The following is a 23,767-nucleotide window of genomic DNA, read 5'->3' on the forward strand; positions in this document are numbered from 1 at the left end:
GAAAAGAGACGCCGCTGCGGGCGGGAAGAGAGTTACCGAGCGAGAGGAAGACGTCCGACAGGGCTCCAGAGACCAGCGCAGTGAGGCCGAAGAAGGAAGTGGTGCTGAATGGGAGGCCTGTCCCAGCCCCTTCCGGGCAGGCGGGCGCGGGCGGAGGCGAGCCCGGGACAGGGAGGGGCGCCGAGAAGCGCGAATCCGAACTGCGGGCGGCGCGCGGGGAAGGGCCGGGAGAGCCGCGGCGTGGAGCGGGTCGGTAGGAGCCGGGCAGGACCGGTCTGCGGCTAGCGGGGGTCCTGTGAGGAGCGAGGAGGAAGGGGTGAAGGGTGCTGAGCCCTAGGCAGGGTTCCCCTGCGGTGAGGACTGGTCTGGGGTCGGCCAGCCCGCGGGAGCGGTGTGGGGGCACACAAGGGTGGTCGCGGGGCGCTGCCCTGCTAGAAGTTGTGGGAACTGAAATGAGAGTCCTAGGCCTGGGTCTTTGGGCGCCCAGCAACTCGCGTGGCCTGCGTGGTGGTGAGGAACTAACTAGCCTGTGACCTTGGGCGAGTTCCTGATATCCCTTGGAGTTTTTGGAACTCCATGTTTGGAAGGTGGTTGTGAGAATTGGGGTGGGCACACATACAGAGCCCTCTAGCTCTCCAGCCCGTTCAGAGGGGTGGATGGCATTTCAGTGCTCAGAACTCAGAATCTGAGCTCAGGGTTGCAAGCTCACCTGTTGGGAGTCTAACTTGGTGTAACTTTGTATAAAGTCACTGCCCTCTTCTTTGCCCCCAGGGTACTGCCTGTGAGCATCCTGCCTGTCCCTCCACAGCCTCGAAGAAAGAAGAACTCTTTTCCATCTGGAAGTTCCCGGGAAGCTTCTGTGGCAGTCAGTCTCTGTGGATTTCACAGGCTCCAGAGAACACATTGATGTGTTGTGCCCAAGCCCGAAACACAGCCGGACAGCTCCTAGGCAGGAAGGGTTTGCCAGAGGAATTTTCCAAGTACTAGGACGCCAGGACTGCGGCTCCTGTGGTCAGGCTTGGAGGACAGCGTGGGGTAGGAGGATCGGTGCCTTGGGGCCATGGCGACCCAGGGCCTGCCCCTTTACGTGGCCACCCTCCTGACTGGGCTGCTGGAGTGTGTGGGCTTTGCTGGCGTGCTCTTCGGTTGGACTTCTCTGGTGTTCGTTTTCAAAGCAGAACATTACTTTGAGAATCTGTGTGAGCCACAGGCTGGGCCGCTGGGCAACATCACTGGTGTCGATGGTGTGGAGGGTGAGGACTTTTCCAGGGCAGCTGAGTTCTGGCTTCATCTCTCCACCCCTTGCCTCCCGCTGTCCTGACCCAGTTGCAGTGGGAGGGGAGGGTCCTTGGGGTGGGCAGCAGTGGCCCAGGGGCATGGAAGCGCAGTTACGTTTCCAGGCAAGCTATCCAGAGGGGGATTCTGTGGCAGGTGCTTCCTGAACCTGGGGCGGAGTTGGGGGAGTTGGGAGAGCAGGGGCAGTGTGGCCGGTCAGTCCTGGACTACAGCCCCCTTCCCTGCCTTCCAGTCTGCAAAGCCCAGGATGCCAGGTTCTCACTTATCTTCACCCTGGCTTCATTCATGAACAACTTCATGACGTTTCCCGCCGGTTACATCTTTGATCGCTTCAAGACCACCGTGGCCCGCCTCATAGCCATGTGAGTCCCATGGGGCCTGCTCGGGCAGAGGCTGGGAGGGAAGCCAGCTTCGGGCAGCTGGGCAGCCCTGCCTGGCTGTGAGCCAGCGGCTGGCAGATGCAGCCGCGAGAAGCAGAGCAAACAGACTGTGGGCCCATGCCTCTCCCACCCAGCCCTGCTGCCCTCTCTTCACCTGCTTCTCCCCTCCAAAGGCCAGAGGCTGAGTGTCGGCCAGGGCTGGCCTGGGGCCTGGGTTGTGAAATTAGGAACTCCCACACTGGCATTTCCCTGTTTTTACCCGGCGGCTCCTCTTTCTCATTTCCTATGAGGCCTCACACTTAGGCTTCCTCCTCCTAAGCTTTGTCACTCTCCTAGGGCGTGCCATGGGTACCTCCAGGGCTGGAAATTCAGGCCCCGTTCACACCACAGGGGAGAGTAGGGCTTTCCCGTACAGATAAGTCCCAGAGGGCCAAGCACATGATCCTGCTCACACCCGGAGCTCCCTGGTCTCAGTGCTCTTGGCTGGGCTTTCGTGATAAGCAGTGGCCTGGGGAAGGTGCAGAGGGCTGATACACCCCAGAGCAGGCCCCCCAGAGTGGCCTGTGTGGGATCAGCTGTGAGAGAAAAGGCCTGGGCCAGGCTGTGGCCCCTCCAGGTGCATCCTCTGGCTCAGCCTTCTTGGTCTTTGACTGGGGTGGGGTGGGGTGCGGCCCTCTTCTTCCCACCCTGTCGTTTCTGCCCTTCCGGTTGCCTCCCCCCTCTCCTCCCGCCACAATGCCCTGCTCTTGTTACCTTACGCCTTGGCAGATTCTCCTCTTACAGTTCTAAACTTGACTAGATCAGTTCAGTCACTTCCTTTTTTTTAAGAAAAAAAAATTTATTTTACTATTTTAAATATATCTATTTTACTTGAAAGAGTTATAGGGTTATCTGAAAGAGAGACAAATTTTCCATCTGATGATTCATTTCCCAAATGGTTGCCAGAGCTGGGCTGGTCTGAAGTGGCAGCCAATAGCTCCTTCTAGGTCTCCCCTGTGGGTGCAAGGGCCCGAGGCTTTGGGCCATTCTCTGCTGCTTTCCCCAGCACATAAGCGGGGATCTGAATTGGAAGTGGAGCAGCTGGGACTTGATCCAGCACCCATATGGGATGCTGGTGCAGCAGGTGGAAGATTAACCTGTTATACCTTGATGCTGGTCCCTAGCCATTTCTCTTTATAGAAGAGATTCCTAAGGCCTAGAGAGGGGAAGCATCTTGACCAATGTCAGACAACAAGGAGGAAGTGGAACTCGGGGTTCCCATCTCTTGGGTCTGCCCACTGTGCCCTAAGTCCTCAAAAAGTCATGTCCCTAGCTGAGCTTATTGTCCAACACTTCTTTTAAAAAATTAAGTAATTAAAAAAATTTAACATTCTCGGGCCCGGCGGCGTGGCCTAGTGGCCAAAGTCCTCGCCTGGAATGCCCCGGGATCCCATATGGGCGCCGGTTCTAATCCCGGCAGCTCCACTTCCCATCCAGCTCCCTGCTTGTGGCCTGGGAAAGCAGTTGAGGACGGCCCAATGCCTTGGGACCCTGCACCACGTGGGAGACCTGGAAGAGGTTCCAGGTTCCCGGCTTCAGATTGGCGCAGCACCGGCCATTGCGGTCACTTGGGGAGTGAACCATCGGATGGAAGATCTTCCTCTCTGTCTCTCCTCCTCTCTGTATATCTGACTTTGTAATAAAATAAATAAAATCTTAAAAAAATTTAAAAAGATGAAGAATTTAATATTCTCTATTTTAAAGATTTATTTATGTTTATTTGAAAGGTAGCTTTTATATGGAGCAAAGGAGAGCTTCTCTCTGAAGCTCTTCGATCCACTGCCTTGCTCCCCACATGGCCACAGGGGCCAGAGCTGGGCCTGACAGAAGCCAGACACTTCTCTTAGGTCTCCCACATGGGTGGCAGGGGCCCAAACATTTGGGACATATTGGTTATTTCCAAACTTTCTATTTATTCCTGTTTCGGTAGGGAGGAGGGAGATAAGAGGAGAAGCCATACCCAACCTCCCAACCACCCCAATACCTGGGGATGGGGAAAGGCCACCCGATATTAACCCAAAGTCACAATGTGGCACCTGCTTCAAGGGTTCTGCTCCAGTGGATGTGATAGTTCTGAAATGCTGTCAATCTCGCCAGTCTATGGATGAAGAAACTCTGGCAGTGTCCATTGACTGACACAGTCAACTGTAGTGTCTCCATTTGCCCAGATATTTGCTGGGGTAGGTAGTTGTCCAATTTGCTCTGTTCTCCATTCTCTGCTATGGTATCGGATGTCCTCTGCAGGCCTTAATGGGCTATCATATGCTCTGTGTGGACCAAGGCCTGCAGTCTACCACTTTGCCTTTTACACAGAGGAGGACCGGTTCTCACAGGTTGGCCGATGCCCACCCAGGCTCCGCTGGACCACCCCACCCCCAAGGCTCATGGATCCAACATCCACCTCGTAGGCAGGCTGAAGGGCCTGGGCCAGGTGATATAGGCCCTGCCAGGACCCCCACCCCTGGGGCTCATGGACTAGGAACCCACTGTGCAGGTAGGCCCAAGGACCTGGACCAGATGACCTACGTCCTGCCAGACCTCTGCCCCTGGGGCTCATGGACCCCCATCACACAAGCTGGCCCAGGACCTAGGACACAAGGACCTAGGAACCAGATCCCCTACCCCTGGGACTTTTGGAGCCAGCACCCACCTTGGAGGCAGGCTGAAGGCCTGGGCCAGACAACCCGGGCCCCACCAAACCCCCTCTCTCTGGGCTCACTGACCAGGCACCCATCACCCCCAAACTGACATGGCTCGCCTCGCCTCAGCATCCAACAATGGGTGTTTCAGCCTGACTTGGTCTAGCCTGTCCCCAGGTCCAGCTCCTGCTGGTGGGTACTGTAGCCTGGCCTGTTTTGGGCTACTCTTTGCCTTTCTCAGGGAGCTAGATGAGAAGTGGAGCAGCTGGGACTCTGATCATCGCCCATTTTGGATGCTGTAATTGTAGGAGGCTGCTTTACCTGCAACGTCACAATAATGTCCCACTAGTTTTTCTTGTTTTGACAGTGTTCTGCACACTGTGTTCTGTGTTTCAGATGTCTCTACACAAGTGCCACCCTTATCATTGCTTTTACCACTGCAGGTGAGTGCTGCCATGTGTATGGGAGGGACACGGTGCTGGTTACGGCACAGGAGGCCTGTGCGGGGGGTGGGCAGGACACTACACCCCATGGTTATTCTGAGGTCCACAGCTTAAAGAATCTTGGAATTAGTGCTGTCTAGGGAAACAATTTAGTCTACTGAGAAAATATGAAGAAGACAGTGGACAGTGTTTTTGGAGTAGAACTTAGTCAAAGTGTTGCACCCCTTTTCTTGTGTGTGTTCAAATGTTCTGTCTTGGTTTCATGAAGTGGTAATATGCATGACAGTTTTGAAAACACGTAACCTCACATAGCACAAAACCACATAACTCTGACACGTAACCACACAGCAGCCCTGTGGAATTCAACAGCTTTTTTTTTTTTTTTTTTTTAAGATTTACTCATTTATTTAAAGATTTATTTTCATTTCAAAGTCAGATAGATACAGAGAGGAGGAGAGACAGGAAGATCTTCTGTGTGAGGATTCATTTCTCAAGTGTCACCAGTTCTAAGCCTGGCAGCCCCACTTCCCATCTAGCTCCCTGCTTGTGGTCTGGGAAAGCAGTTGAGGACGGCCCAAAACCTTGGGACCCTGCACCTGTATGGGAGATCCTGAAAGAAGCTCCTGGCTCCTGGCTTCGGATCGACTCAGCTCCAGCTAGTGCGGTCACTTGGGGAGTGAATCATCAGATGGAAGATCTTCCTTTCTGTCTCTCCTCCACTGTGTGCATCTGACTTTGCAATAAAAATAGATAAATCTTAAACAAATGAAAATAGAACTGGAGCCCATATGGGATCCCGGCACGTCCAAGGTGAGGACTTTAGCCACTAGGCCACCGTGCTGGGCCCCCTCAACAACTTTCTAATTTGGCTTACAGAAATCTGGAAATTCCAATTTGGGTTATCCACATTTGCCCCAGGTTTATGCAGAGGAGATACCCAAGGGTGGAGAGGAGGCTCCTTGGTCAAGGCCACAGAGAAAGTTAGTGACCTTGGCTGAGCTGGTGGCTAGCTTATTCGGGCCACAGGGTGCTTCCCCGGCTTGCACCCAGGCTCTGCATTTGGGTTAGGAAGCAAAGATCTGAGATGTAATTCCAGGGTGTGTCATAGCTGTGCTGAAGCCAAAGGGTGGCATGAGGTTGTCATCTCTAATAGGACGGCTCAGGGCCTTAGTCCAAGCAGAGATGCCTGACACCAAGTGACCCCAAGTGATTCGCCCTAGCAAACAGACTTCCTGTACTCCAGCCTGTAAATGGTTTCCAAGATGACTTGAATGTGGAAGTGGAAACCGGCTAATGTTGACTCATCATGTATGAATCGTTTAGGCAGAAATCCCCTGTCCTTTTCCATAAAGGAGGGCTTTTTGTTTGGCCAAGGTCTCAGAGGCCATAAGAACTCTATTGTGAAAGGGATCGCCCTGAGCCTTCAGTTCTTTGGGAAGGATGCACAGTTTATAAAGGCAGACACTGAATGGTAAATTGTGTGAAATTGCTAAAATTAGCTTCCTGCAGGGCCTTTAAAGGTGTAACACATTAATTACCGAGGAGGATATTGGGGGCATACACAGACTGCATTAATAGTCATTCAGCCACCTGACTATTCACGGTGCTCCTTTCAGTTAGGAGTTTGTGAAAGAAACTCTTGAGGTGAGGCTAACATGGGTGCACTGCCCAGGGCAGCCGTAGCCAGCTACCCCGTTTTTAAGATTAGATTGATTTGATAGGCAGAAAAATGGTGGGGGTGGGGTGAGCTCTTCCATGTACTGGTTCACTCCCCCAAGGTGGCAAATAGCCAGACCGGGCCAGGTCAAAGCCAGGAACTATCCAGGTCTTTGATGTGAGTGATGGGGGTCCAAGCAGCTGGGCCATCTTTTGCTGCTTTCCCAGGTACATTGGCAGGGAACTGGATTGGAAACAGAGTAGCCAGAACACAAGCTAGCATTCCTGTATGGATCTGAAATGGTGGCTTACCCATTGTACTACAACACTCCAACTTAATAGCATTGTTTTCGTTTGTTTTTAGTCACTTTCCTTTGGTGGCAGGGATACCTGTGTTTCATGTATAACAGTGATCCAAAGTGTCCTTTGTCAACAGGTCTGGGGATGATTGGTGCTGCAATTGAGAGTGAGCTTGAGATGCTTGCATCCTGTGTCATAGTGCCTGGGTTCAAGTCCAGCCTCTGCTTCTTGCTTTCTTTATTTTTTAATTTGAAAGGGAGATTGACAGGGAGAGGTGGAAAGACAGGCTGGGCTAGGCAGAAGCCAGGAGCCAGCGCTCCATTTGGATCTCCTGTGTGGTTGCCAGGAGCCAGGTATGTGGACCAACACCTGCTGCCTCCCTGGTGCGTTAGCAGGAAGCTGGATCAGAAGCAGGGGCAGGATATGATCACAGGCACGCTGATGTGAGTGTCTGAAGCAGCAGCTGCACGTGCCCACTCCCACCTCCACTTCTGATGTCACTTCCTGCTAAGGCATGTGGGAGCCAGCAGCTGATGGCTCAGGTGCTTGGGTCCCTGCCACCTACGTGGGAGACCCAGATTGAGTTATAGGCGTCTAGCTTTGTTCTGGCCTGGCAGGCGTTTGGGGTATGAACACGCAAGTGGAAGATTTCTCTTTGCCTTTCAATAAAGTAAAAACAAGTACAAGTTTTAGAATGGTTTCTTGGGCATAAAGTGAGTCCGCTTAAACACATTTTAATGAGCGTCAGGACAGGTGTGGTTTATGGCCCATAGGACTGTAGCTTGGGAACAGCTCCTCACATCGAGGGCTGCCCCACCCTCTGAGTTTTCTGGTCAACACCCACCACTTTCCAGACGTGTTTTAACAGTTGTTTGTAGGTCAGTCTCTTCCAGGGTGGAAGGGTGTGCTTTTTTCTTCCTGCATTTTCCAGGCCAAGCAAAACACCTTGCCTGAAAGAAGGGTCCAAGTTTACTAAATAGAAGGCGAGACCGTTGCTGTTTTCTCATTCAGATCTCACAGTGCCTCCTCGAGGCAGGCAGGACTGGTGTTCCCAGCAGGATTGCCAGTGAAGCATGGTTCAAGGTCATGCAGTGAACTAGGGCCTGGGCTTGGGGGCTGACTCTAGGTCTCTGTTCCCCCACAGTGTGGAGTGTGAGTACTTGTGGTCTGGTGAGGGAGGGAGGCGGTGATTTTACTTCGACTCTGGTCATAGACTGGGCACCATCTCTGATGAGTCAAGACACCTCCACAGGGATGTTTGGAGGAAGTCTTGGCCCATGACCCAAGATCCTGTAGGAAGGATGGTAGGATTCGGGCCTTGACTCCACTGCTGCTGGGGGTTTGGGGCAGATAGGAACTGGGACCATTTGGGGTGCCAGGTTTGGGTTGCGCTAAGTCACCACCTGCCTCTGACCTCGATCATTCCAGATTCTGCTCCTCTTCTCTTCCTGGCCATGCCCATGCTCACCGTCGGGGGAATCCTGTTCCTGATCACCAACCTACAGGTGTGAGCCTGCCCTGGACCCAGTCACTTGGTAGCAGGCTGAGACAAAGGAGGGCGGGAGGGAGGGGCAACTTTCTCCATCTGACAGCCTGCGGTGGGGCTTGTTGGGGCCTAGGTGGGAGCTCTCTGGGGAGAGGGTGAGTTTAGGGTGATGAGCACCTGCCACAGGCATGATGCTTATGTCATGAATGACTAAATGACTCACGCTGCTCACATTTGCTTCAGATCGGGAACCTATTTGGGAAACACCGTTCGACCATCATCACCCTTTACAATGGTGCATTTGACTCTTCCTCGGCAATCTTCCTCATCATCAAGGTAAGGAGCAATTACCAAGGTTAGGAGTGATGCTTGTCCTGTGAGCCGTGTGAGCTGTCATTCCATCCATCCCTGGAGGCGGGTGCTGTTTTGCTCTCGTCTTACAGAAGAAGCATTAGGGTCAAGCATTAGGTCAAGATGCTTGCTTGGAGTGTATATTTGGTAAAGGCACTACCTTTCACATCTGAGTGCCTGGGGCTGAGTCCCAGCTCTGCTCTGAGTGCGCCTTGCTGCTGGTGCATACCCTGGGAGGCAGCAGGCGATGGCTCACGCGATTGGCTGCCTGTCACTCATGTGGTTGGCACCTGGCTTTAATTCCAGCTGTGGGCCATTGTGGGAATTTGAAGGATGAGTCAGCGGATGTGCTCTGTGTCTTTGAGATTTTTTTTTTTTTTTTAAAGATTTATTCATTTTTATTACAGCCAGATATACACAGAGGAGGAGAGACAGAGAGGAAGATCTTCCATCCGATGTTTCACTCCCCAAGTGAGCCGCAACGGGCCGATGCGCGCCGATCTGAAGCCGGGAACCAGGAACCCCCTCCGGGTCTCCCACGCGGGTGCAGTGTCCCAATGCATTGGGCCGTCCTCAACTGCTTTCCCAGGCCACAAGCAGGGAGCTGGATGGGAAGTGGAGCTGCCGGGATTAGAACCGGCGCCCATATGGGATCCCGGGGCTTTCAAGGCGAGGACTTTAGCCGCTAGACCAAGCCGCCGGGCCCTTGAGATTTTTTTTTTTAGAAAGACAGTTCTAGTGATAACCATGAGTTTTAACTCTGAATCCCAGTTGTTCAGTTCTAGACTCTGAGCACGTGACCATTAAGAGTCTCTGTTTCACACTTAGCATTTTGGGCAAAGGGGGGAAAGAATGGCTACGATGTACTTGCGCCAATGTTGGGCAGAGGGTAGGAGCCCTTTGGAATAGATAGCCAGTGGGACCCCAGGGGCAGACATGGGGCCAGCCTCACCTAAAGCTGAAGTTCAGTGTTGGGATGATAAATTGTTGCCAGTATTTTTGGGGGAGTCTTTCACCAACAATTTGTTGCTGACACTTTCATCTGGGCAGTGATCTGTGTAGGAAAGGGGAGGAATCTTGATTGATCTCAGCCAATTCCTTCCCCCATTGCTAGTGATGGCTAGAGGTGGGCCGATCGCCCGTCTTTGTCCATGATATGACGGGGCGTAAGAGGGAGATGTTAGGGAATATTTCCTTGTGGGTGAAAGATGAGAACTGACTAAAGAAGAAAACCTTTTTTCTTGGTTGTCCTTTCACAAAAAGTTTGTTTATTTAGTGCGCGCTTTGTCAGCACATATGCTAAAATTGGAATGAAATGTTTATCTGAGTGACAGAGAGAGAAAGAGAGAGACAGAGACATCCCATCTGTCACTTCAGTCATCAGTTGGCCGTGATAGCCAGAGCTGAACAAAGTCAAAGCCAGGAGTTGGGATCCAGGAACTCCATGTGGGATCCGAGTACTGGAGCCACCACCCCCTGCCTCCAGGGCGTGCATGAGCAGGAAGCTGGATTGGAAGTGGAGGTGGGACTGGGCAGCTGTGACAAGCGGTGGTTTGACAGGCTGTACCATCACACCTGCCCCTTGGTCCCTCTTCTTCTTTGAAGGTTGCAGTGAGAGGATGTGATGGGCAGCAACGGTGTCACAAGCTAGAAGACCTAAGGCAGGCTCTAAAGGTGGTTGAGTGAGAGGGAGGAAGGAATGTGAGTCTCACTGGACATGCATACCATGTTTTGTTTATTCATTCATCTATGCACAGGCATTTGGGTTTTGGCTGTTGGACTGATGCTGTTGTGGGCATGCTCGTTAACACACACCTTTTCTTTTCTCGTAGCTTCTTCATGGACTTGACATCAAACTCGTGCACTCCTTCATCTTCATCTCTATCTGTAGTATCTGGCACGTTGCACGCACTTTCCTCCTGATGCCTCGTGGGCACATCCCCTACCCACTACCACCCAACTACACCTATGGGTAAGAACTGGTATTTTATTACTGTGACTCATGACCCTGTCTGACTTAGAGCAGAAATAAGGGAGAGGACTGGAACAGGGGATTATCGACACAGATTTGTTCTGTCCACTGGTTCACTCCCCAGATGACTGCTATAACCAGGGCTGGGCTAGGCAGAAGATAGGAGTCAGGGGCTTGTTCTGGATCTTCCATATGGGTTGCAGGAGCCCAAGCCCCTGGGCCATCTTGCGCTGCTTTTCCTAGATCATTACTTGGGAACTGGATCAGTAGAACAGCTGGGACACAAGCCAGTACCCCTAAGAAATGTTAGCATTGCAGGGGGTGGCTTACCCACAGTGGCCCTAGTTGGCTATTGCTGTGTATCACACTACACTGAAACTCAATGGCTGGGATCATTAAGTACTTAGAAAATGTATTTTATTTGAAAGGTAGAATTACAGAGAAAGAGATCCAGGGAGCTGGGTCAGAAGTGGTGTAGTTGTGGCTCAAACTGGTGCTCGTATGGGATGGTGGTATTGCAGGCAATGGCATAATGAGCTGTGCCACAGCGCTGACCCCGGCTAGCATTTATTATCGTTTTGCTGGTCTGTGGGGAGCCAGGCCTGGAAGGTCACGACAGGGCTCATGCCTCTGATTATCTGGTGGAGGAACAGGCTTGGGGTGGCCTCACACACGGGACCTGCAGGGACCAGGCTGTCTGCCCAACACAGCTCTCCTCCAGTGCCTGGCTTGCACCAGTTCACCCAGTGACCCTAAGATTCCGAAAGAAAGTGGGAACATGCGCAAGGTTTCTTGAAGTTTCGGCTTGGCGTTGGCACATTGCTTCTGCTGCGTTCGCTTGGCTAAAGCAGCACACAAAGCCAGCTTGGATTTAGGGGGTGAGGAGAAGGAATCAGAATGGCAGAGGCCCATTTTGGGAGGTGGCCGTGGCAGAAACGGTGAGGAGAGGTGACCCTGCTCAAAGTCACATGGAGGATGGGAGGGGGCCCGGTGTGATGGCCTAGTGGCTAAAGTCCTTGCCTTAACACGCTGGGATCCCATATGGACGCCGGTTCTAATCTCGGCAGTCCCATTTCCCATCCAGCTTCCTGCTTTTGGCCTGGGAAAGCAGTTGAGGACGGCCCAATGTCTTGGGACCCTGCACTCACATAGGAGACCTGGAGGAAGTTCCTGGCTCCTGGCTCCGGATTGGCGCAGCTCCGGCTGTTGCGGCTCACTTGGGGAGTGAACCATCAGATGGAAGATCTTCCTCTCTGTCTCTCCTCTGTCTCTCCTCCTTTCTGTACATCTGGATTTGCAATAAAAATAAAATAAATCTAAAAAAAAAAAGAAAAAGGAGGATGGGTGGCATTCATTGGTTGCTCATCCACTCTTTGGCAAGCACAGGTACTCTCCGACGTCATCCTCCCAACAATCCTATGTTTTCCCAATGGGCTTAGCAGGTTTTTTTTTTTTTTTTAAAGATTTACTTTATTTTTATTACAAAGTCAGATATACTGAGAGGAGGAGAGATAGAGAGGAAGTGGAGCTGCTGGGATTAGAACCAGCAGCCATATGGGATCAAGGCAAGGACCTTAGCCACCAGGCCACGCCGCCAAGCCCGGGCTTAGCAGGTTTTATCTAGGCAGTGTCTCTGCAGCTGGAAGAGGCTGAGTGGGGTCCAAGCCCTGGTCTGCCCTCCCCTGCCCTGTGACCAGTGGTCCCTGCCCTTTACTGCTTAGTTCACATCACTTGGCAATCTGTTCTATTGTTTGCTTTTACTTTTTAAATGGGAGCCTGGCTTTCAACTCCAGACATTCTGGTTCACCTGCTATGGCTGTGACTTGGGCCTAGGAGTTCTGAGAAGGTGGTTTCATTGTGCATTGTGTTGGGAATCCCCACAGTATTCCCTCCAGTCTGCACCCCAGTTTTAGCTTACATTTCCCTGCCCTGGGTTCTGTTTTCATAGTCTGTGTGCCAGGGACAGTCCCACCACGACAGAGAAGCAAATAGCTGAGCAAAAATGCAGGGAGCTGCAGTCAAAGGAGTTCCTCCCGTCAAAGGAAGGTGAGTCCTGTCCTCGCCCAGGACCTGGCCCTGCCCAGGGACCTACCCGACTCCTCACCCGGGACCTGGCCCTGCCCAGGGACCTACCCGGCTCCTCGCCCGGGACCTGGCCCTTCTCAGGGACCTATCCGGCTCCTCGCCCGGGACCTGGCCATGCCCAGGGAACTATCCGACTCCTCACCCGGGACCTGGCCCTGCCCAGGGACCTGCCTGACTCCTCACCCAGGACCTGGCCCTGCCCAGGGACCTGCCTGACTCCTCACCCAGGACCCAGCCCTGCCCAGGGACCTACCTGGTTCCTTACCCAAGACCTGGCCCTGTCCAGGGAATTGCTTGGAGAGCTGGCCCTGTCCGGGGACATGTTTTGCCTGGGGACTCACCCAGCTCCTCACTCGGAGAACCCTGTAGGGGCTTGGCCTCAGGAGGAATCAGGTGGAGGAAGAACCTCTCGGATCTCCTTACTTCAGGGTGCAGGGAGGTCAGGACCTTGGGCTCCTCTCTGTCTCTTTCCCACCTCATCCACCCAGCCTCCCCTCCCCCGGCTCCGCAAAGTCTGCCTTCCCCTCCCCTACCCCGAGGTCCCACTCTTCCTGCTATGATGATATACAAAGTCTGGTCCACTTGTGCCCATTTCTGTAGTCGTCTGTTTGGGTCTGCTCTCTCTCACTGCCCTCTGTCCAGCACTGCCTCATTCTTCTCTCTTCTCTGCTTTGGGCCTTTGGTTGGCAAGCATCCCGAGTCAGTGCTGGCCACCACAGAAGGCAGCAGAGGAGGTAGAAGCAGGGGAAGCAACGGGGAGATGTAGACTGAGGGATGTAAGTAGCAGATATGTGGGATGAACATGTCTGGCCACCTTAGGTACAGCATGAAAACTGTCATTAATGAAATTGTATTTTTTTTTTTTTTTTGCTAGATTTGAGCTATTCTTGCCACAAGAAAATGGGTGGCTCTGTGAGATGATAGATATGCTAATTTGCTTCACTATAGTAACCACTTTACTATCTATATGTGTCCTATGACATCATGTTGTATACCTTAAATATACACAATAAAATTTATTTTAAAAAATGAAGGATGAATTGAATTCTGGGAAGCTCACAAAATCAAGAGGAAAATTGAACTTGCCAGGCCAGCAAAGAACCAGGGGAGCTCTGGGCATCCCAGTGTAGTTATGGCCCGTCCTGGCCTTGCATAGTGAATGAATGAGTTGGTCGACCTTGGGTGGGGAACAGGACACGGTCCCATCTGATCATGAAGAATAGAGCAGGAGAAGATGCCCCAGAGAAATCCAGAAGGCAGTTACCACAGGGGAAAGAGAGGGCCTGGAACATGGTGGAACAGTAGCTGGCCTCGCCTGGTCTTTTTCACCCTTCTGGCCGAGAAGGATGGACAAAGTGGCTGCGAGAGGAACTCAGGAGGGTCTTTCAAGGTGGTGGGGCCAGGATGACGAGGCAGGAGGTGGGGATGGGTGTACTGTAGGTAGCTCGAGGCTGCTGGCTGAGTCCTGTGGAGAAGGGTGGAAGACGGGCTTTGCCCCACCTTTGTTACCCTGGTTCTTCCTGAGTCTTCTCACCATTTTTCTAATTCACACCCGGATCCTTCTTCTCCATCAGAGATCTTGGGACCAGCGCAGCAGCAGGGATCTGGCTCTTTCTGGAGCTACGCTCTCTCTTGGCGCTTTGCCTGGCACCTCATGTGGCTGTCTGTGATACAGCTGTGGCACTACCTCTTCATCGGCATTCTAAACTCCATGCTGACCAAGCTGGCCGGGAAAACGGAGCTCGGTAGGTGGGAGGCATGTCCCAGGGACGTGGGTGACGTGTGCTCAGCGCTGTAGGGCTGTGTGTTCCCGAGCAGGCTCAGAGGTTTGGGGGAGAGCAGCCAAGCTGGACAAGGGCAAGGTGTGAAGTCAGGTGACATGTCTGGCATCCAGCCCCTCTTTGCTCTCTGCAGTCAGCGCCTACACAGATGCCTTTGCCATCACTCAGTTCTTCGGCATTCTGTGTGCCCCGTGGAACGGCCTGCTCATGGACCTCCTGAAGCAGAAGTATCAGAGGGATGCCAAGAAGACAGGTGAGACGGGGTCAAGAAGTCCCCCCATAGGGAGAGAGCGACCTGTGCTCATTCGTGACCATTTGCTCCTTTGTCCAGCCCCTTCAACTTGTACTCATTCTTCCCGAGTGACAGTTGTGTGCCAGCTGTGGTGCCAGACACCAGGGATTCAACAATGCCAGCTTCACCTTTGCCCCAGCTATTTTCAATCTAGGGAGGGGAGGAAGGAGGCAAACAGGCAGTTAAAATCCGTTTTATGATGTCTTGAGTTAATGATCTTTCAACTTTGCAACGTATGAAAGTGTATTCATGCAACTGTTTTGTTGTACACTTTCTTTTTTTATTATTATTTTTAAAGATTTACTTCTTAGGAAAGAATTTACAGAGAGAGGAGAGACTGAGAAAGATCTTCCATCTGCTGATTTATCCCCATAAATGGCGACAACGGCTGGAGCTTAGCTGATCCAAAGCCAGGAGCCAGGAGCTCCTTCCAAGTCTCCCTGGTGGATGCAGGAGCCCAAGGTCTTGGACCATCCCTTGCTGCGCTTCCAGGCCATAAGGGGAGCTGCATTGGAAGTTGTCCAACTGGGATATGAACTGGTGCCCGCGTAGAATTCTCGTATCGCAGCCGGAGGATTAGTCTGTGTCACTGTCCTGGCCTGTGTTTAAATTTTTATTTAACAAATGTTTTGAAGGATTTCCTTGTTTATTTGAAGGTCAGAGTTCCAGGGAGAGGGAGAGAGAGAAAGCTCTTCCATTCGCTGGTTCACTCCCCTGATAGCGACTGCTGCTGGGGGTGGGCCTGGCCGAAACCAGGAGTCAGGAGTGTTTTCCAAATCGCTCACATGGGGCCCAAGGGCTTGGTCCATCAGCTGCTGTTTTTCCAGGTTACTAGCAGGGAGCTGGATCAGAAATGGAGCAGCGGAGACTTGAATCGGTCACCATATGGGTGGAGGTTAATGTACAATACCATGGCTCCAGCCCCGAGGAGTGTTTTTTTTTTTTTAAAGATTTATTCATTTTATTACAGCCAGATATATACAGAGGAGGAGAGACAGAGAGGAAGATCTTCTGTCCGATGATTCACTCCCCAAGTGACCGCAGCAGCCGGAGCTGCGCCAATCTGGAGCTAGGAGCCAGGAACTTCCTCCAGGTCTCCTATGTGAGTGCAGGGTCCCAAGGTTTTGGGCCGTCCTCAACTGCTTTCCCAGGCCAAAAGCAGGAAGCTGGATGGGAAATGGGGCTGCCGAGATTAGAACCGGCGCCCATATGGGATCCCGGGGCTTTCAAGGCGAGGACTTTAGCTGCTAGGCCACGCCGCCGGGCCCGAGGAGTGTTGAAGATAGATTAGGCTGAGTTATGGGGTTCAGTAGGTCAGGTGAGTTAAATGTGCTTTTGACTTGGGATACTTTCAACCTGTAATTGTTATGTATCCTCACTGTAAGAGAAGCAGCTCTATACCCTTAAGGAGCTGTTGGTATACAAGGAAGGGCCCAGTAATTTTTTTTTTAACACTCTTAAAATTCTTTCTTGGAAAGACGGATCAGATTTATGGAGAGAAGGAGAGAAGAAAGATCTTCCATCTGCTCTTTACCCCCCCAAATGGGTGCAATGGCCAGAGCTGAGCTGATCTGAAGCCAGGAGCTCCTTCCTGGTCTCCCACACGGGTGCAGGGTCCAAAGGCTTTGGGCCATCCTCGACTGCTTTTCCAGACCATAAACAGGTAGTTAAATGGGAAGTGGAGCATCTGGAACACAAACTGCTGCTGATAGGGGATCCTGGAAATGGCAAGGTGAGGATCTAGCTATTGAGCCATTGGCCCGAGGACCCATATTTGTTGTGAGGGTGAGGGGTGCCGGGGTGTATCAGTTTCCTGCAGGAAGTGCCATCTAAACCAAGACCTGAAGGGTGAGTGAGAAGTGAGGAGATGGAGGGGATGAGTGCAGGAGAGGGGTCAGGAGCGCGATGGGGTCAAGGTGTTCAAGCAGAGAGAGACACTGAGGAATCCCAACAGGTGACATGGACAGGCCCAGGCACCGAGTTGGTGGGGCACTTGCTGGGCAGGTGCTGGGGAGAGGTCAGCAGGGATCCGCTGTTCTCCCTGCCAAGGCGTTTAGACCTGATCCTTGTTGAACGTGCTGGGAAGAAGACAGGGTTGTGAGGGCTGTGTGCCGTGGGCAGTGAGGAGGTGCAGGACTGTGTAGTCATTAGGCAGGAGCAGCAGCATCAGACACAGGGAACAGGTAGACGGTAGCAACTCGCCACCCCCTGTGCCTACTGGCAGCCCTGCCACTCTGACTCCTGCTGGAGGATTTCCAAGCTAATCTCCGACATCCTGTTCTGTTACCTGAGGACACTTCATTCAGTATGTGCCTCTGACAAACATGGCCACTTTTACCATGACCATAATATGATAGCCTGTTTTGCAGTCACTGGCCAAATTTCCCTAATCATCTCCCATATTTCTTTCTACAGTTAGTTTGCTATTTGCATAATGTGCCTTTGTATCTTCTAACACACAAAATGCTGTGCCATTCCTCACATCTCCTTTTCTTTTTTCTTTTGTTTATTTGTTGAAGACACTGGGTAATTTGTCCGGTTGGATTTCCCACATGTTGGATTTGGTTTCCCCTTAGTGTCACTGGGAAGTGTTCCTTTGATTGGGTGTTTCCTGTAAACAGGCAGATGAGATGCTTGGAAGAGCCTTGATTTGATTTTTTTGGCAAGGTTCCCTGGGAATGCAGCTGTGGGCCTTCTCTGTCCTCCCATCAGCTGGTCCCTCGTGATGATGCTAAGCTTGATTGCCTAATCCAGACTCTGATCCATCCGTTTACCAAGCTTCCCATCAACTGTGGGCCTAATGATTTTTAGCAGCCATTGGTGATCAGTGTCTAGACCCGTTATTTTATTAGGGTGGTGAAAGGATGATTTCCTATTTCTGTCTTTCTTTTTGCTTTTCATGGCCTGATTTCTTATAGCAATGAAAACTTCACCTGAGTGTTTTCTTACCGTGGAATTCGTGCTTGGTTGGTCCCTCCCCGCTTACCAACTTCAGAGTGAGTCAGTGCCTTGGTGACCTGCAGAGATGACTACTAGTGGGTTCCTTCTTAAGCCTCATTTTAAATATACCTGACAAGTTTTAGTACATTGTATTGTACTTCTTCTTTTTTTTTTTTTAAGATTTATTTATTTTTATTACAAAGTCAGGTATACAGAGAGGAGAGACAGAGGAAGATCTTCCGTCCGATGATTCACTCCCCAAGTGACCGCAATGGCCGGTGCTGCGCCAATCTGAAGCCAGGAACCAGGAACCTCCTTTGGGTCTCCTACGCGGGTGCAGGGTCCCAAGGCTTTGGACCGTCCTCCACTGCTTTCTCAGGCCACAGGCAGGGAGCTGGCTCAGAAGTGGAGCAGCCGGGACACAAACCGGCACCCATAAGAGATCCCAGCATATGCAAGGCAAGGATGTAGCCACTAGGCTATCACACCAGGCCCCCAAGATTTAACTTTTTAAAAAATCAGAACATACGTCTGAAGGGCATAGATGATAGAATAGTAAAGTTCTCAATAGCCAAAGATGGACAATGACATGGTGCATTAAAGAAGCAGTGCAGGGCCCGGCGGCGTGGCCTAGCAGCTAAAGTCCTTGCCTTGAACGCCCCGGGATCCCATATGGGCGCCGGTTCTAATCCTGGCAGCTCCACTTCCCATCCAGCTCTCTGCTTGTGGCCTGGGAAAGCAGTCGAGGATGGCCCAATGCATTGGGACACTGCACCCGCGTAGGAGACCCTGAGGAGGCTCCTGGCTGTTGGCCTTGGAATGTCCTATGTTGCACTGTTGAGACCATTAGGAGAGTGAACCAGCAGATGGAAGATCTTTCTCTCTGTCTCTCCTTCTCTCTGTAAATCTGACTTTCTAATAAAAATAAAATAAATCTTTTTAAAAAAAAAGAGTGACAGAGAGACACAGAGCTTCCATTCCCTGGTTAACTCCCCAGGGAGCTGCCAGGGCCATACGACTGGCTGGGCCAGGCTGAAGCCAGGAACCTGGATCTCCGTTTAGGTCTCCCATGTGGGTGACACAGGCCCAAGCACTTGCTCATCTGCTGCCTTCTCTCACACAGTAACAGGGAGCAGGAGCAAAGTCACCGAGACTCGAAACAGCATCCCTGTTGCAGGAAGAGGTTTAACACACTGCACCATAATGCTGGCCACTCTTGATCTGTTTAAATGCCACCTGGTTCTCTCTTGCTTGACTGCTGTGTTCCCTGCTGGCAACTGTTGGGATGGTTTTCTGGCTCTTGCTGTCACCAGCTGGGCCGGATGGGGCAGGATTGGATGTGGAGTTTGTAGGTCATTAAGGGCATAAAACCAGGAAGAGTAAGTGGGGCAGAGAGGTGGTGGCCCCATCTGTGTAGTGTTCAGAAGTGATGGGCTGGTGTGGGAGCAGCTGGGAGGGCTTCCCTCTTGGATCCCAGGGTAACTCTGGTTTTAGCTGGGGGCTCCCCGTCTTTTGTGGCCCTCAGTGCCCTGTGCTGAGTTCTCCCCGCGGCAGCCTTTCCTCCTCTCTTGTTGACCAGGTACCTCAGACGCCTCGGTGGCCCTCTGCTCGACGGTGCCCTCGCTGGCCCTGACGTCCCTGTTGTGCCTAGGCTTTGCCATCTGCGCCTCGGTCCCCTCCCTCCCGCTTCAGTATGTCACCTTCGTCCTGCAAGTGATCAGTCGCTCCTTCCTCTACGGGGGCAACGCGGCCTTCCTCACCCTCGCGTAAGTGGGCTGCAGAAGGGTCCGGCCCATGGGGGGCAAGGGGGTGGGGCATGCTCCCAGGGGGTAGTGGGGTGAGGGTTAACACCTGGGCACCAGGGAGCAAGGTTGAGGTAGAGAAATGGTGGGGAAGGGTGGGCTGGTGGTGACCAGGTGAGGATGCGTGGGTTTGAGAGCAGGTGGCCTGGCTGGGGGGAGGCTCAGGGAAAGGATGGAGTGTTCATGTTCTCAAGGCTTTGCACTGATGATGCCCTTGATCTTGGTTGCCTCCCCCGTGAACTCCTATTCACCCTTCAATGCCCACTTCTGTGCTGCCTCTCCTATGGAAGGATTGAAAAGAAAACGTCTTCCTTGCTCGGTGCCCCGGCACTCTCTTCTGGCTCCCTTTGGTTGTGCATGCTTCTGGCTGGTTCTGTGCCTGGCTTGTTGCTCACTCCTCCCTAAGCACTGCCTGTGTCTGGGGCGCTGTTGTTTCCCCAGGCCTTAGCGCAGCCTCTTCTCTCTGTGCTGTGGTTGCAACGCCTGAGCAGAGGGTCAGAGGGAAGGGTTGTGCAGGCGTGGATGAGTGAAGCGTAGGTCTGGGGCAGGTGATTTACAAAAGCCCAGGGAGGCCGGACCCCTGCTTGGAGGGGGTGTCCTGGAAGCTCACTGGAATCCTGTTTCTTTCTCTTCCAGTTTCCCTTCGGAGCATTTTGGAAAGCTCTTTGGGCTGGTGATGGCCTTGTCGGCCCTTGTGTCCCTGCTGCAGTTCCCCATCTTCACCCTCATCGAAGGGCCCCTCCAGAGTAATAATGTGTACTATGTGAGTACTGCGGGGATGCTGGCCTTGGACCAGCAAGTGGGTGACACAGCAGCACCCCAGCAGGGGGCACCCCAGAGCTGCCTCAGGAGGCCCGGGTGTGGTTCATGTGGCAAGAACCACACCCAGCATGCCCCTCAAATGGATCCTGCCTCTCAAACTTGGGTCAGTGGGAGCGCCCCAGCTAGTGCTGGCGATGTTGAAGTTGCCGAGTGAACATGGCGCAGCTTCTCAGAGAGCTTTGTCATTTAGAGAACTGGGGAGAAAATAACTGTGTGTGCGTGAGCACATGCACTTGGAAACAAACAAGCCTGTGCTGGAGCAGGATGTACAGTCCCAGCAAAATTTCAAGCAAAAACCCAAGACCTCAGAGGTGTTTCCTGCTTGTGGGACTGCAGGCTGAGCCTGGGCATTTCCTACGTAGGCCTGCTGGTCTGCTGGCCGAGCTGGGGCTGCAGCATGCATTGCTGTCCACAGCTGCCCCATGGCAGGTGTTCTTTGCTGTCACCTCCAGATCTGGAGGGATGTTCCTGGGCCACACCCCGCTCCAGCAGGTGCGCACCACTCTCCAGCTTTTTGTATAACCTGGAGCAGCTCCAAGGGATTGTGTGATTCAGATTTTCACATATACACACGTCTGCAAGTAGAAGTCTTTGAAGTCCGACTTAAGTGTTGTCACTGTGCTTAACCCTAGTCCTAACCGTGCCTGCCTCATTTAAAACCTCACTAGGAGGCTGGTGTTGTACAAACAGGGTCAAGTTGCCGCTTGGCATGACCAAACCCCACATCAGAACCCCTAGTTCTTTTTTTTTTTTTTTAAGATTTATTTATTTCTATTGAAAATCCAGATAGACAGAGAGGAGGAGAGACAGAGAGGAAGATCTTCCTTCCAATGATTCACTCCCCAAGTGAGCCGCAATGGCCGGTTCTGCGTCGATCTGAAGCTAGGAGCCAGGAACTTCCTCCAGGTCTCCCACACAGGTGCAGGGGCCCAAGGCATTGGGCCATTCTCGACTACTTTCCCAGGCCACAAGCAGGGAGCTGGATGGGAAGTGCAGCAGCCGGGATTAGAACCGGCACCTATATGGGGTCCCAGCACGTTCAAGGTGAGCACTTTAGCCACTGGACCACTGTGCCGGGCCCAGAACACCTAGTTCTAATCCCAGCTGCTTCACTGGTCATTGTGCTTCCTGTATGATGAGCTTGGTGTAAAGATCCTTGGCACCCCTGTGGGAGACTCAGGTGGAATTTCTGGCTCCTGGCTTTGATGTGACTTGGCCTCGGGTCATGGACGTTTAGGAAATGAACTTGGATAGAACTGTGTTTTTCTCTCTTTGAATTTCAAGTAGAAGATCTTTCCCTTTCTCTTTGTCTCTATAATTCTGTCTTTCAATCTACTATTCAAATGTACATTCTAGCTAGCCCTTCCACTGGCCACCCAATGGGACCTTGAACCATGTGACCATTAAAATTCTCCAGGCTTCTGGTTCCTCACCTGTGAAATGGGTGTCATATTTCCGCTTCATCCGCTCCTACAGGGCAGAAGGAAATGACTGAAACTTCTTCCTCCAGGAGACCATAGTGCCTTGACGGGAGGCTGAGCAGAAATGGGGTAGGGCTGTAGTGGGTGGCTTCATTGGAGAGGCTGTTGCTGAGCACTCCCGGGCCTGGTCTCACTCCCTCCTCTCTCCCTCAGGTGAACGTGGTGTTGGTGCTGGCCATTCTCCTGACATTCATCCACCCCTTCCGGGTGTACCGAGAGTGTCGTGCTCAGAGGAAAGCCCCTTCTACCGCTCTGTAGCTCGGCCTGAGTCCTCGCCCAGCAGCCCTGAGGGTGCTCTTGATGATCTCTCCCCCGATCTTGGAGGATTCCCTGTCCAGGAGGACTTTACCTACCCACGCTATGTGTGTGAAACTCCTGTAACTAACAGCCGGGACGTCTGATTACCAGGACAGAATCTCGGCTGCTAAGTGGGTTGATGTAGTGCAGACCCGAAGTCAGGGCACGTGGATGTTCTCCCTGGATGTGGCCTTGCTGACCCTGGGCCCCAGGGAGCAAGTTTGGGGAAGACACCATGTGACCCGGGTGCTGCTGATGTCCATGGGTGCTAGAACCCCTGCTGCCCATGGCCTTCAAGGGAAGCCCTCGGTCGCCATGGCCTCCCTATGCTTTCCAGCCTGGAAAGGCAGTGGTGACAGTGGCTCCTGCTTGCCTGTGGCCCCCCACTCACCTGCAAAGGTGCAGCCTTGGGTACAGAACTCCTGGTGAGCTGCCGGGGGAAAGGCTGCTGCCCTGAAGGACATGATGGAGTCAGGTCATTCTCGGTGTCTTGGGAATCAGCTGGAGGGTCAGTGGGGAGGAGGATTTCAATCAGCTCTTTGGGGAAGTGTTTCTTTTCAAGGTGGAGACTGGTTCTTTAGTTTGAGCGTTTTGTAGGGAACTTTTTTTAAGGAATAATTTTATAGAACAATAAAGCCTCTTCAAGACAGCTGCTGTTTCTAACCTCTCTAGGCTTTGGGGCTGGACCCTTGTGGTCTGTGAATGTGTGAGCGTGTGTGAGCCTCTATATGAATATGCATGTGAAAAGTGGGAGTATATGGGAGTGAGCTTTGTGTGTGTGAGCATTTGCGAACATGTGCATGAGTAAGTGTGTCAAAGCCTCTGTGTGTGTGTGTTCCTGAGCAACCCCCAACCCAGAGAGTGAGGGCAGGAGGAATCTGGCCAGGGACGCAGCTGAACTCGGAGGAGGGGCAGGAGCCCTCAGAAACGCCTTCCCCTTGCCCCCCACGTGCTTAAGCCTCCACATAGTACCCTGCGAAGCTAGAAGCCCACATACAAGCAGAAGGTCCCAGGTCTCAGTTCTGCCCCCTCGGCAGCTGGGCAAGTCCTGCGACCGCTGTAAGTCACAAGTTCCTCACCTGTGAAGTGCAGTGAATCATCGGGCTCCCCGAGGGCGCCTGGGAGAAGGTGATGTGTGCTCAGCACGCGGTGGGAACACAGTGGTGTTCGCTCCTTTCCTCACACCCAGAGGGCAGGAGGGTGGCAGGGAGGAGGGGATGGTGAGGTGGCAGGTGGGTGAGATGGAGAATCTGCCACTCACCCGTCGTCTCAGGCTACTTAACCAGGAGAGGGGGCTGCGGGTAGGGGAGAAGCAGGGAGACTGGCAGGTGGAATTTGCATTCATTCATCTCTCTGTCACCCAGTCCTTCCACAAAGCCCGTGCTGGGTGCTGGGCATGTGAAGGACAGGGTCTGAAGCTCAGCTCTGCCTTCTGCCTGGGTGCTGCTCACAGTGTCATTTCTGAGGCCTGGGGTTCTGGGGCTGAGGAGGGATGCCAGACTTCTCATGGAGGCTGACGATCTTGGTGCTCAAAAACTTGCCGTGGCTCCCCCATGGCCCACAGACAACCCAGACTCCTTTGTGCCCTTCAAGGTTCTCCACAGTGGGATCCCCAACCTCCCCCCAAGGTTCTCCATCTCTGGATCTGTGGACACACCAATTCTTCCACGTTGGCAACTGGATGCATATCCGCTCAGGAAAACCA

General features: G+C 52.7%; 2 protein-coding genes across 3 annotated transcripts in view; both read left to right on the forward strand.

Moving 5' to 3' along the window:
- Window positions 1-4,018, forward strand: part of SLC43A1 (solute carrier family 43 member 1) — an 87,931-nt gene extending 83,913 nt beyond the window's left edge. For both annotated transcript variants that reach the window (XM_058663016.1, XM_058663015.1), the window contains one exon: window positions 4,005-4,018. The gene's annotated coding sequence lies outside the window, so the exon portion shown is untranslated. The remainder of the gene's footprint in view (window positions 1-4,004) is intronic.
- SLC43A3 (solute carrier family 43 member 3) lies at window positions 96-22,711 on the forward strand. Its single transcript, XM_058663014.1, has 13 exons — window positions 96-253; window positions 772-1,253; window positions 1,529-1,658; window positions 4,751-4,797; window positions 8,182-8,258; window positions 8,483-8,575; window positions 10,423-10,562; window positions 12,511-12,608; window positions 14,222-14,392; window positions 14,562-14,681; window positions 19,240-19,426; window positions 20,099-20,225; window positions 21,919-22,711. Exons 2-13 carry the CDS (start codon window positions 1,061-1,063, stop codon window positions 22,021-22,023), a joined length of 1,488 nt encoding a protein of 495 aa, XP_058518997.1. The 5' UTR covers window positions 96-253; window positions 772-1,060; the 3' UTR covers window positions 22,024-22,711.
- The last annotated feature ends 1,056 nt before the right edge of the window (window positions 22,712-23,767 follow it).

Source organism: Ochotona princeps, chromosome 4, assembly GCF_030435755.1.
Source record: "Ochotona princeps isolate mOchPri1 chromosome 4, mOchPri1.hap1, whole genome shotgun sequence".
Taxonomy (NCBI): Eukaryota; Metazoa; Chordata; class Mammalia; order Lagomorpha; family Ochotonidae; genus Ochotona; species Ochotona princeps.